The 14,713-nt window shown below is 40.1% G+C and overlaps 1 protein-coding gene across 2 annotated transcripts in view; it reads right to left on the bottom strand.

Moving 5' to 3' along the window:
* GALC (galactosylceramidase) overlaps positions 1-14,713 on the bottom strand; it is a 71,047-nt gene that overhangs the window by 35,201 nt on the left and 21,133 nt on the right. For both annotated transcript variants that reach the window (XM_021000294.2, XM_021000295.2), the window contains exons 7-9: positions 14,532-14,662; positions 741-896; positions 48-172 (exon numbers count right to left, since the gene is read on the bottom strand). In XM_021000294.2, coding sequence (XP_020855953.1) covers positions 48-172; positions 741-896; positions 14,532-14,662 — 412 coding nt within the window. The remainder of the gene's footprint in view (positions 1-47; positions 173-740; positions 897-14,531; positions 14,663-14,713) is intronic.

Here is a 14,713-nt window from a genome sequence, read left to right as displayed (position 1 = left end):
ATTTTATCTCTTTGAAGGAGAATTACAGGGAGGAATCTGATGCTTACCCGAAATCCAGACAGGACTCTCCACGACATAATGCCCACTCCAGGGCTCCTGAGCAGTCATTAGTCCATCTCTCCCAAAAGGTAGCTGCTGATAGTAACTAGCCACCAAGTTCCAAGCGATTGTGCTGAAAAATTGGTTTGGCAAATGAGAAAGACCACAATTACTTCATGATGCAATTAAATCTGTATAAGCTTGAAGCTCCCCAACCCCAACAGTTTTGAAAACTCTTAGATAAACTTCCTTTTTCTCAAAGAAAAAAAAATGTCAAGAACTGTCAAAAAATGTACCTAAAAAAAATTCCTCTTCCCTTAGTTGGATACTTTTCACTTAACAAGAGTTAAGTCATATTTCGTTGTTTTTTTTTTTCTTTTGAGCTTCTAACTTATACCAAATGATAGATCATTCATACCTAAGAGTGTGTTGGTAAATGTTTAACAACCAGCTTTCCAGGAAAAAAATGTATGCACAAACACATTTCAGCTTAATCTGCATCATTAACATTTTCTCCTTCACTTTCTTAAGTCTAGACAGTCAACAAAACAATAAATCATGCCCTGAGTGTAGCATTTGCCAATTTCCAAGGTGTAAATGCTCACAATGAAAATTTAACAATCAGCTCTCTCAAGTCATTTGAGCTGGTTCCAGCATACCCCTGTATAGCTATTTCAGTGAACTGATAAAAATGTGCTCACGCAGACATGTTGCCATTCACATAATTCTGATTCAAGATGCGGGCCCAGCAGCCTCCACCCACTTCATCATTGAAAGTGCTATAATCTTCTGAAGACCAGAGTATTTTGTTGGTTGCCAGGGCTGCAGCTACAGTATGAGTTCCAGGATAATGAGCCCTAAGACAAAAAGGTGGGAGAAAATGAGCAGACACTTTGATATAAGCATCAAAGCTATTCATTCCTTAGTTTTCCATTTCAAAACAAATGGTGAGAAGGTTGAGAAAAGTTTTAAGTAAGCACGAATATGTTTATTTAGAGAACTACGCTGAAACTCATAACGAATCTAAAATATGAATTAAATATAGTAAAATTTCAAATACTCAGGACCCTTGAGGAATGAATCATTCTGGAGTGCTAAATACCCTAGACAACTGAGAATTAATCCTTCAATAAAAGTCCACACTTTTATTTCGCTTTCAATGAAAACTTCGTAAAAATGTACTTCTAGCATATCTTAACTCTAACCAAGACAGTTCCACAATGACATTATTAACAGACTATTATTAAACCCCAACGAATCACAAAACCCAAGAGCAATGTTGCTTGGACAATCACTTGAGATCCACTGTGTCTATGAATCTAATTTCCTCTTGTAATTCTGTTTTCAATTTAATACTGTGTTTTTATGAAACCAATTCACTTCAACAAATATTAATCACTTATTACATGTAAGGAGTGAGGCCAACCTATTAATACAAGGATAAAAAAATAACACAATCCCTGCCCCGGAGGAGCTTCCTGCGGGCTCCCTCACTCCCCTCCACCCCACACCCTTTCCCTACTCCAGGAGGAGTAGTACACATATGTAAGAATAATGCAAGTACACAGTAATCTGAGCAAAAGTCAAATTAAAATGCTCTAGGAAAATCTGAGGAGCAGGTAGGGGAGGTAGATTGGAAAAGGCCTCAGGAAGGATGAGACACTTAAACAGAATCTAGAAGGAAAGCCTTCAATGGGCAAAGATAAGAAAGGAATCAACTTCAAGCACTGGGGACAGATGAGTTAGAAGACAGTGGGGTAAGTAAATAGCTACTGGTCCAGAGCTATCTAATGTCTGTAGTAAGAGTTCTTAACCTGAGATTCGTGGATTTGTGATTTTCAATATTTTAACGGCTACTTCAATACATCTGGTTCCCTTTGTAATCCAATCTTTTATTGTAGGCATTTAAAAACAATCTTCTGAGAAGGGCCCCTTGGCTTCACCAGACTGCCAAAGGGGTCCATGACACAAAAATGATGAAGATCCCCTAGACTGGAGGGGCTGAGTGAAATGCTCACGTGGCTCACTTAACAATTAAGTATTTGTGATTTTGGGCAATCCTGGAGGGCAGGCACCATGTCTCTCTCTTTTTTTTCCCCCCCTTAGGAAACTGGGGTGAAGTGACTTGCCCAGGGTCACACAGCTAGTAAGTGTCAAGCGTTTGGTCTGAGGCCGGATTTGAATTCAGGTCCTCCTGACTTCAGGGCCAGTGCTCTATCCACTGCGCCACCTAGCTAGCCCTACTATGTCTTACATAATTCTGCACTTCCACTATTACCTAGGACACTGCACTGCACACCCCAAACAAGTCACTATCAAGTGAATGCCCATTATTTCTTTTAAAGAGAAAGATGAGCAGGTTTCTCTTTCTCAGAACCTAGTACAGTGCTCTTCAAGGGTTAATGGTTGTTTGCTGTCATTTTCCCAATGTTTCAAAGATGGAAGTAACCAGCCTCCAGCTCCCATTACACCTAGAAAAGACAAAGTAATTTATAGATGAAATTATAACAACTCACTTATTTCATTTAACTTCTTTTCTAGCTAAACCATATTAATCATTAACATGAATTCTAGCTGAACTGTATTTATTAATCATTAACATGAATTACCTATTTTTTTCAAGATTTAAGCAGGTCTTCAAGCAGTTTGTAAAAGGGCACTATGGAAATTTCCATTTTAATTATGGCATATGCAAACTTTAAAAAGATTTTTAAATTCTAATGTTAACTACCTAGGCTCTGAAGTTTTCCAAGTCCAAGGACCAGAGTGACTACACCAGTCAAGTTTTACTTGCTGAGAAGGATTCAAGTGAATCAAAACACTTGCAGGCCTACAACCATCAGATCCATAGCCTTAGGAAACCAGAGGCCCTGTCCTTTCTAGGAATCAAGGACTGGAAAAGCACAGTGCTCACTTCCATGGGGCCTTCTAGCAATGGTTATTTCCATGTTCTCTCTACCTCCCATTCTGAAATTCAGACATCCATGGCTGGCAATGAAAGTGAGTTCCTGGAGCACTTGGAGTAACAAACCATTTGCTACTAACAGCACTTGCCCACAACATCGTGCTCAGTTATTACGAAATCTCAGAAGATGAGGGTTTCAATCAACTGTTGGTCTTCCTATCTCATAGCTGACAAAAATGCCCTCTTCTTGCCCCCTTTACCTCTGTGACTGAGTCAATATAAAAAAAAAATCCTTTCTCCCACTATATCTCAGTGGGCCCTACCCCTTCACATACCTTATCTTCTTCTGTCCTTCCCATGCACCATGCCTCCTGGAACTCCAGTTGTATTATTAATAAACTCCCCTTCTTCCTAGATCTCCTCCAAATCTTTCCATCTTGTGGTTCTCTAAGAAACTTGGCTCTCTCCAGAAGACAGTTCACTCTGGGCCACCTTTTATCATGCTTCCCAACACACTGGGCCACACAGACTATCCGTATACCGCATTCCTTACTACCATTTCTAGACCCTCTTACGGAATACCCCACAAGTCCATACTACCCCATCCAGAACCTTGACACAGTTATCTTCTGACTTTCAGGTCAGCCTTACTGCTGTCTCAAGGAGTTCACTACTTTGCTCAGGGTCATTTCCATCCTAAACTTGGCCTTCACACTTAGGGACTTAAATACATAATACACCAATGGATGTCCTCTTAAACATCCTGGATTCTCAGTTCATCAGCATCCTCAACTTCCACTGTAAGCTGTCCACCACTACACAATGATCTCCCCATCCCCTAGAACTCTGTGGCCTCCCCTAGCCAAGTTTCATCTACTCAGACTATCACCTACACTCCCTCCTTCTACTGATGATTTGGACTCCACTCCTGAGTCTCTCTCAGCTCTGACAAGTCAGCTTTTACCTTATCTTGCTTGGCCATGTCCTTATTGTGCACCTTTGCCCAATTATCCTCCCTCAAACCCCATGATCTACTGCATCCTTTATGTATTATCTTTCCTCATTAAAATGTAAGATGCCTGATAGCAGGGACTGCTTCCCTGCCCTCTTATATCCACAATGCTTAGCATAGTTCCTGTCATACAGTAGATGCTTAATAAGTACTCTAGCTAGCTAGTTATAACTCTGCTACTTATCTCTAATGAGAACTTCCCATTCTTTCAATTCTCTATCTGCAACATTCCTTCTAAACCAATATTCTTTATTTTCACTAGGACCACAGTCCCTCCACTCCTCTCCATTCTCCTGGTCCTTCGACGTCACTTTAGCTTTACTTTTCTCCCTTCACAGTCTTAACCTGAGGGTGGACCAATTTCACTATCCTTGAAATCCCTGTCCCCTTGTCCTATTGCTGCCTGCACCTGTCTCAAGGAGTTCACTACTTTGCTTCACTACCAACCCCAACCATGGGTTACTCATATCACCTGTCTTCTAAGTTTCTTTTCAAGTGCTGCTGCAAAGCCATGTAATTATAATAACCAGATCCAATAAAAACAAACAATATCTTACCTCAACTGGCCCTTGCTGCTGCATGGCAAGACTTTCTATTCTTTTCTGACATCATCCAAAACTTTCCCTTCTCTCATTAAGCTCCCCAAACAACCGCCGCTTTTTATGGATCCATTCCCTTCTTAGCAGTAAATCTCACCTCCTATTTCACTAAGATGGAAGGCTTTCTGTTGTGAGTTCCCTCTTCTCTCTTACATCACAACCCCAAATCCCATTGCACCATCCCTACTCTCTCCTCTGGGCTCATCTATTTTTCAAGGTTAAGGCCCTTACTTCATTCCATTGCTCTCTCTCACCTTTAATCTTTCTTGCATTCTGCCTTCAGGCTCTATTAATAGACTGAACTGTCCTCTGTCAGATCGGCACAGATCTCTTAACTGCTAAATCTAAAGGACTCTTCTCAGTCTTCAACCTACTTGATCACTATGTAGCTGCTGATACTGTCAACAACTATTCATCCTGGAAATTCTCTCCCTCCCCACCCACATAAACATATCCTATCAGTCACCAAAGTTTTGTCTTCTTCTCCCTCTTCATCTGTCATATCATCTAGACCCTTCTGTCTTTTCACAAGACCATTACCCTAGTTCACAGCCTCATCCCCTCTCACCTCGACTATTACAACAGCTCCCTAATTGCTCTGAGCCCTGCTTCTGGTTTTTCTCCTCTTCAAACCCTCATCCACAGAGTTTCTAAACTAACATTTCCAAAGACACAGGTCTGACTATGTTAATCCCCTATTAAAAATCAGTAGTGACTCCCTACTACCTCTGGGAAAAAAATCAAAACTCCTCAAGCTTAGGGGCATCTAGTTGGCACAGTGAATAGAGCTCTGGCCTTGGAGTCAGGAAGACCCGAATTTAAATACAACCTCAGACACTTGACTCTTACTAGCTATGTGACCAGCTAAGCAAGTCACTTAACCCCTATTGCCTCACCAAAAAGCAAAAGACAAAAACAAAACAACAACAGCAAAAAAACCTCCTCAAGCTTGCACTTAATGTCCTCCACAATATGGTTGCCACCTTCTTTTCCAAATAAATGTTACTCCTTTATCTTCACACACCTTATGTTCTAGTTAAACTAGCCTGCCAGCTATTTCCTAAATTTGACTTCCTATTTCCCACCTCCAGACTTTTGAACAAGTTAGACTGCATGTCTGAATAAGTATTCTTTCGTCATCTCTGCCTTAGAATTTGTAGGTTCTTTCAAGGCTCTGCTCAGGTACCATGAAAAAGCCTTTCCTGAGCCTCCCAACTGTTCATGTTCTCTCCTCAAGTTTTCCTGCATTTACAGGACAAAGTCGCCTAAAATAACATACCCTCCTCAAAGGCACTATTTCATCTTTGTCTTTGTATTCTTAGGATCTAGCCCACAATCTTGCACCAAGCTGGTGCTTAATACATGTGTTGCAATGAACTTTAGTAAACAATGGTCGTCCTCTGCTATTTGTTGTTGTTCGGTCAGTTTCATGACCTCATTTGGGGCTTTCTTGGCAAATACCGGTTTGCTATTTCCTTTCCTGGCTCATTTTACAGATGAGGAATCTGAGGCAAATACGGTGAAGTGACTTGTCCAGGGTCACATAGCTAATAAGTGTCTGACGTCAAATTTGAACTCAGGAAGGTGAATCTTTCTGACTCCAGGCCTAGCACTCTGTCCGCTGTGCCACCTAGCTGCCCTCTGCTACACACAAACCTAATTCCACATGGAATATCATCCTCATCTTACATGAGAGACAATGGTCAAAAGCCTTCTTTAAAAAATAAATAAGGATCTAGATCAGTCATTTCAGATATTTCCATGAGTAAGCCTTATAATCTGCTGCTGTTACTTTCTTTATTCCAGCTTGAAATTAGAAGAAAACAAGGGCTGTTTTATGTGGAAATGATGCCCTTTCCTCGCAACCACAAAAACTTCACGTTCTACCTCTCCAGGTTACACATTCTTTCCCCCATGAAGATGTCCTCTGCTCAAGTGCTCCCTGTAGCACTTTTGTTACTTTTTTAAAAGGTTGTGAATCCCTTTCACAGGCAGAGTCTGTATGTGTGTAGAATTCCTTATGTATATCATGGCTAAAGTTTATCAGCTGGCTACTGTTAGTGAACAATTTTAATATAACCTCTGTTAACATTTCTCTTCTCATGCAAATGCTGTTCTCCTTAAATATCCTCATTAGAGGCTCTAGGCCTATGGAGAAAATTAGCTCTAGAAAGGAGTAAACAAGCAGAGTTTATCACATTGTCAGGCTTAAGCTCTACTTTAATGAGCTAACATTTTTTAATGAAGACAAAAAGAATTAACTGAACGCTTCGGTTGAAAATAGATGTGTTCACACGGGCCCAGCCAGAACAGAAGTCTATTGCCAATCATAGAAAAATGGACAGCTAGGTGGCACAGTGGACAGAGTGCCAGGCCTGGAGTCAGGGAGACTCACCTTACTGAGTTTAAATCTGGCCTCAGACACTTGCTACCTGTGTGACCCTGGACAATTCACTTAACCCTGATTGCCTCAGTTTCCTCATCTGTAAAATCAACTGGAGGAGGAAATGGCAAACCACTCCAGTATCTTTACCAAGAAAACCCCAAATAGGGTTATGTGAAAACAAGTGAACAACAACAATGAAAAAAAAAACACAGAAAAATAGAAATGTAAGGGCTGGAAGGAACCTTAAAGACCTTCTGGTGCAATCCCAATATTTTAGAAATAAAGGAACTAAACCTGGAGGAGGAAAATTACTTCCCCCAAAACCACCTTGTAAATTAGCAGAAGAGCCAGGACTCAATTGTGGATCTACTCTCAGTCTCATTCCCCTTTGTACTCTACCATATTCCACACGTCATTACCATTGAGAAAGTGAGGGACCAGAACAAATGAACATCATAGTGTTTACATTCAACTTACATTCACTTCAGAGTATCCTAGGATTCTACTGAAGGCTAAAAGTGACTTACAGGACATCTTAACCCAACCCCATCAGTTTACATACAAGGAAACCAAAACCCAGTGAGATTCAGAGAGGGCCTGAAGTTATTTAGGCCATAAGGAGCAAAGCAGGCATTTGAACCCAGATCTTTTTGGCTCCAGATTTGTTTTTCTTTCCATTATACCATGATTCCTTTATCCATCAACTAACAGTAATAAGTACCTATATGGTTATACTCAAGGGGCAATGTGGCAAAGTGAACAGAAAGCAAGGCCTAAAGGCAATAATGGTCTAGAACTCTAATAAGAAAACTCTCACCATTCAAAAGTTAGCATCCTTCTCAATGCTTAGTTATTAAAAAGTGTATGAAGTAAGATATGGGAGATGCTCTCCTCTACTCAAGAACACCCAGCTGGGTCCCTTCTGCCAGGGTGGCTGAGACTGGTAGATTACTTGGGCTTGGGTGTTCTGACAAACAGTAAGTAGGGCAAAGGCAATACAGGATGTCTGCACTGAGTCAGCACCAATATGGTGAGTTGGCAGTGCAGGGAGGGGGAACCAGACAACCTAAGGAGAGATGAACTAACCCAGAAGGTAGGAAATGGTCAAGGCTTCCATGCCAATCATCAGCGGGATCAGGGAATCAGCCCGTAAGTGGCTGTTGTACTTCTAGAGTGGATGGGATAGACTCAGTCTCAAATAAATAATTAGATAGACAGATAAAAGCTAATTTGAATTTTTAAAAAGGAAGATCCAGAATGCACTGTAAGATATATTATTGCATTGGATAAAAAAAAATATGCTGAGTAACAAAGTTTCATGAAATGCTCATTTTATCTGACACTTGCAAAGTTTAGAAGAAAAATAGAATAAAAAAAGAAGTTTCATGAGCAAGACAAATGTAGATCTTTAGTTATCCCAAGAAAATGAAGGGATTAAATCTATAAAGGTCCTTCTACCTCTAAATCATAATAAAGGATTCTATAACTATGCAAACAGAACAGTAACTATATCGGTTCAATAACCTTCTAAGAAATAAAGTACTCTAAAATGAAAATAGATTTTTAAATATTTTATATATATTTTTACTAATTTTAATACAATGTCAATTCCTGTGGTTGCTTAATAAATACCTACCAGTAATGCTATTACAAATACCATTATTACTAATACCTATAAGGTAGAGAAAAGCCATTACCACCCTCACTATAAGACTAAAAGTAGGGGCAGCTAGGTGGAACAGTGAACAGAGCACTGACCCTCGAGTCAAGAGAACCTGAGTTCAAATCTGACCTCAGACACTTGGCACTTACTAGCTGTGTGACCCTAGGCAAGTCACTTAACCCCACCGCCTAGCCAAAAAAAAAAATGGAGGAGAACGTAAAATGGATAATTTTGGGGCAGCTAGGTGGCACAGTGGATAGAGCACCCACCCTAGATTCAGGAGGACCTGAGTTCAAATCTGGTCTCAGACACATAACACTTACGAGCTGTGTGACCCTGGGCAAGTCACTTAAGCCCACTGCTTAACCAAAAAAAGAGAGACAGAGAGAGAGAGAGAGAGAAAGAAACTAAAAGTCATGGACAGAGAATTTTTTTCCACAAACAGCTGCATGAGGGACAGGTATTACATATCCTGACTAGGACAAAGGAGTTACCTTCCTATTAAACTATAACCATATTGAAAATTCTCATCCTGGGAAAGCAAATCAAAACTTGTCTAAAAATAATAATAGTAATGTTCACTTCTTTCATGCTTTAAGGTTAACAAAGCACATACTTCACAAAAACTCTCCAGGGAAGACAGTGAGAGGATCAAAGTTTACTCTTTTACAAGTGAGAAAACTAAGCTTTAGTGAGACTTAATGACTCATCCAAGGTCACCCAGATAATATCAGTTTACCCAGCTCTTTCCTTTTACTGTACTTCAGTTGCAGCAATCTAGTTCAACTGAGGTAGTAAGACCCACCCAAACATCAGGGATAACACAGAAAGTAGGCCACATTCTCAGGCCTAAAATTATTTTTAGCATCTCATGTGAATTCAAAAGATATGACACAAAAAACTGAGTCAGAAGATGATTCCTAATTCCAATTTATCAACAACTATTTCATATCACCTCTAACAAATAAAATCATCTCCATGCTCAATTTCTCCATTTCTCTCACCATGAGCTTCTGACACTCATAGCCCAGCACAAAGTACGCTGGTGAATAGTCCATTATTTTGCTATCTGCCATTTCTACTTCCACAGAATCTCTTCATCTGTCCTCTTCTACTCACAGTGCCACAGTGCCGTCATTGTCTCTTGCCTGGACTACTACAATGACCTCCTAACACTTTTCCTTCCTCAGGCCTCATACTCTGTTCCATCTTTCCTCTTCTGCATTCCTTCCATTTTCCTCAGGTGATTTTTCCTCAAGAACAGATCTGACCATATCATTCCTCTATTCAAACTGCAGTGGCATCTCCATTATATCTAGGATTGAATATAAAGTCAGCTTGGATTTTGGAAGTCCTTTACAACCTTGCTCCAGCTCAGCTTTCCAGCCTCATCACACACCGGTCTCCAGGCCTATCACAGACTCTACAGTCCAGCTAAAAGGGATTTCTCGACGTTCCTCACACTCAGCACTCCACCTCCCATGCATTGTTTCTTTGCACTGTGTGTCGCATAGCTGGAATGCTCTTCCTCTTCCCTTCTCCCTCATAAAATTATCTTCTTTCTTCAAACTCAGTTCAACCCTTCAGCTTCTACTCACAAGCTCCTGAACAAGCTTGAAGAAATCACACAACCAAACTAATTCCGTCTACTACAGATGTTTTGCTCTCAGTGGGGCATGCAGCACAAGACAATCCTTTTATTCCCTCCTGATTTATTTTCTATCCCACGCTGCAGAGGCTGTCTTGAATTCCCCTCTTCTCTCCAGCCTCCCTTCCATGACTAAGAAAATAAAGACCATTTGCCATGAGCTCCCTTTTCTCCCCTTCTCCATATCTCACAATGCTTCTAACATCAAGTCTCACCTTATCCTCCTCCACCAGAGTCTGATGAAGAGGTGATTCCTGCCCTCATAAAAGGCAACATGTGACCCTGATCCTGTCCCCACTACATGCTCTCCAGCATACAGCCCACAAAATCATCGTCTCTCCCTCTCTCTAATCTTCAATTGGTCTTTATCAACAAATTTCTTCCCTGCTGCCTACAAAGACATCCAAAGGTCATCATCCTGAAAAAAACCCTCACTTGACCTACCATCCCTTTAAACTATCTTTCTATATCTCTACTCCTCTTCTCAGCCAAAGTACCCATTAAGTAGCTATCTACACCCGCTGTTTCTACTTCCTTTCAACCCTCTATAATCTGGCTTCCAAGACTCAACTGAAACTTTTCTCTCCAAAGTTACCAATGATCTTTTTATTGTCAAATCTAACGGCTTTTTTATCAATCCACATCTTTCATGATTTCTCTGTAGCATCACACTACTGACTACCTTCTCCTCCTGGTCACTATCTCCCTGGGTTTTTGTGACACTGGTTTCCCTAGGTTCTCTTCCTATCTGTTTAACTGTTCCTCAGTCTCCTCTGCTAGATCTTTATCCTTATCACCCCCTAAACCGTGATGTACACCAAGGCTGGATCCTGGGCTCTCTCTATTCTTTCTTTTTATGCATGTACTTGGGTGACCTCATCAGCTCCCATGGCATCATCTCTATGCAGACCTATGTACTCTCTCCTGATCTCCACGCCTCTCAGAGATTTCTAAATGGATGTAGTCTAGGCACATCAAACTCCACGCGACTAACACAGAGCTCATTACCTTTCTTCCCAAATTCATACCTGTTAAGAATTTTCCTATTTCTGTCAAGAGCACGACCATTTTTTCAGTCTCCAAGGTTTATGACATTAGGATTATCATACTTAAATCCTCACTCTCCTTCCTCTCACTTTACTTATCAGTTGCCAATTCGTGTCATTTCTACTGTCACAACATCTCTTGTAGCCATTTCTTTCTCTCTACTCACCTGGACACCACCCTAGTTTAGGACTTTATCAATCCCTACCTGGACTATTGCAATAGCCTCATAATTGACATCCCTGCCTCAAGTCTCTCTCTCTAACCTAGAGCAGTGGTGTCAAACTCAAACAGAAACAGATCCTGAACTGCATACTGGCTGGAAAAAAAACCCCACAAATTACTATTATCTATATTGCACTGGATTATGAGTTTGACACCTCTGCTCTAGAGAACTTCCAAAGTGATACTCCAAAAGTCCAGATCTAACCATGTCAATTCCTTTCTCAATAAACTCCAGTGTCTCCATACTAACTCTAGGATCAAATATAAACTCTTCTGTTTAGCTTTTTAAAGCCTCTCATAACTTGGTATCAACCTACCTTTCCAACATCATTATTCCCCTCCACACACTGTACCGTCCAGGCAAACTTGTCTTCTTGCTGTCCTTCATACACAATGCTCCATCTCTAATCTCTGCACCTTTGAAGTGGGCTCTCCTCCTAGCCTAGAATCCTCTCCCACATCACCTCTCCTCTTAGAATCTTCTGTTCTCTGTTCCTGCACCTTCTATTTGTGACAAATGCAAAAACTCCATGAAACAGAGCTGCCGGGTAATTAATAATCAATTTATTAATTAGGCTAGCTAATAATCAATATATTGATGGTCAGTGGTTTCTCTCAGTAATCAAAGACAAAAGACATGGAGAGCCTGAAAGCTTTAAATAACCCTTGAAAGGAATTCCCTTGACAACTGAAAATCAACCCTGACTGGTGAACATTTAATGAGGAGGCGAGCTAGAAGTCTTCAATTCTTCCTGCTGAGAATGCGGCTTGATCATGAGACTCAGTCACCTCCAGGAATCTGGAGACAGAGGAATCCGTCTCGATCCAGACCACCCTGGCCGGTTTTCTCCTTCATGAGCTGGGTCACCCTAAAATCGAAGGGAGGGGTCCGACAACAGGATTTCTTTCCCTCGGGGTAAGAACTGGTCCAGACTGGATTCCGTGTACACTCCAAAACAGAAGCAGCTGAGTGGGACCCTGACCAAGACCATGTGACCTGAGAACTAAGAATGATCTCATTGATCAGGCATGTCTTTTAGAAGCTGACTTTTTACAGGGGCTGGGCCTTAAATGAGGAAATAAAGGAAAAGGCCTGGATCTTAACGTAATAGGTCATAAATATAATAGAAAAATAATTTCTCTCTGCAAATCAAAACAACTCTGAGGTAGCACATCATACCTATCAGACAGGCCAACATGACAAAACAGGAAAATGATAAATGTTGGAGAGGATGTGGGAAAACTGGAACACTAATGCATTGTTGGTGGAGTTGTGAAATGATCCAACCATTTTGGAGAATAATTTGGAACTACACCCAAAGGGCTACAACAATGTGCATACCCTTTGATCCAGCAATAGCACTTCTAGGGCTGTATCCCAAAGAGATCATACAAATGGGAAAAGGACCCACATGTACAAAAATATTCATAGCAGCTCTTTTTGTGGTGGCAAAGACTTGGAAATTGAGAGGATGCCCATCAATTGGGGAATGGCTGAGCAAGTTGTGGTATATGAATGTAATGGAATACTATTGTGCTATGAGAAATGATGAACAGGCTGACTTCAGAAAAACCTGGGAAGACTTATATGGTCTGATGCTGAGTGAAGTGAGCAGAACCAAGAGGACTTTGTACACAATAACAGCCATGTTATGCAATGACTAATATTGCTAAACTGAACCCTTCTCAGCATTACGAGGATCTAAGACATCTCCAGAGGCCTCAGGATGGAAAATGCTGTCCACATCCAAAGAAAGAACTATGGAAGTCGAAACACTACCACTTTTTTTACCTTCTGTTGAGTTTTGTTTCATCTTTCTGATGGTTCCTCCTATTGGTTTTAATTTGTACTTACAACTTCACTGATGTGAAAATATGTTTAATGGGTATGTAAATGTAAAGCCTATATCAGATTGTGCGCCGTCTTGGGGAGGATGGGGCGGAGGAAGGGGGAGAAAATTTTTCAACTCAAAAGCATATGGAAGTGATTGTTGATAAATCAAAATAAATTAATAAAAAAATAATAATAATTTCTCTCATATTAAAGCTTCTCCTAATGCCCTATCTGGCTGTTAGCATCCCCTCTCCCCCTAAAAAAGACCTCTTCGCTTGTATTTGGTTTTTATTTATTTATGTAACCTTGTTTCTTCCCTGACAGGATAAAGGCTCCTTCAGGGCAGAGATTCTTTCTTTTTTGTCTTTGTATCCCTGGCACCTAGCATGGTACCCAGATCATAGCAATCACTAAATAAATCTTGTTAATTAATGAAAACTTTTTTTTCAATTTTCATATCTCCCCCAGAAACTAGCACTGTTTTCTATACAGAGTAGGCATTTAATGTTTTCCCATTTGTCAGTCAACAATCACTCAACAATATTATAATAATATTATATTATACAATAATATTAAGTGCTTACTAAGTGCTAGGCACTGTGCTGACATTTATAAAATGAGATGGTTGGGCTGACTAAGGACACTTCTAGCTTGAAAATGCTAAGATTTAAAACTGGGATTAAAGAGCTAAATAATAAGGAAAAGAGTAACTAGTGAATAAGGGCTGGGGGTTAAAAAAAAAAACCTAAAATTAAATCAAGGCAAGATTGTGAATCCAGATAGACTCAAGGTATTACATCAAAGGAAGGTAATTTCACCTAATAACAACAACTTTATAGTACCTGATGATGGATTCCTGCCATATACCTTAATACAGATCTGTTTCTAATATTAATGAACTAGATTTCTTTCTACCAGACTCCAAACCTTCCACGGATTTACAAATTCTCAAAAACTTTTTACCTATACTTATGCTATGACAAAAAGAGCTAAAAATAATATTAATGTGTTAAAAAAAAAAAGCACCAATCCATCTGGTGTAGATGTCTTATCAAAAGTATACTTAATTAAAGGAAACAGATGAGAACTGTAAAGATACAATCTCATCCGGAAAAGAAATAAACTCATAATGCATAGGGCAAACACAGAAAATAACTAGTCTGAAGTATTTCCTACCCGATAACATCAATGGCTTCCATGAGTTCACGATCATGTAACATAGAAAAGGAAATGGGCTGCCAGAGGTAATCACTGGCTATGATCTTCACTCTGTTCAGGCCATACTGATAAAGTATTTTTCTTAATACCTTTAAAGAAGAAAAAACCACACATGTAACAAAACAACAAGCAAAAACAGT

The sequence above is a fragment of the Phascolarctos cinereus genome, unplaced genomic scaffold (assembly GCF_003287225.1).
Source record: "Phascolarctos cinereus isolate Bilbo 61053 unplaced genomic scaffold, phaCin_HiC Scaffold_3;HRSCAF=262, whole genome shotgun sequence".
Lineage (NCBI taxonomy): Eukaryota > Metazoa > Chordata > Mammalia > Diprotodontia > Phascolarctidae > Phascolarctos > Phascolarctos cinereus.
The sequence above is the reverse complement of the archived record's forward strand: the minus strand, read 5'-3'. Positions and strand labels throughout refer to the sequence as shown.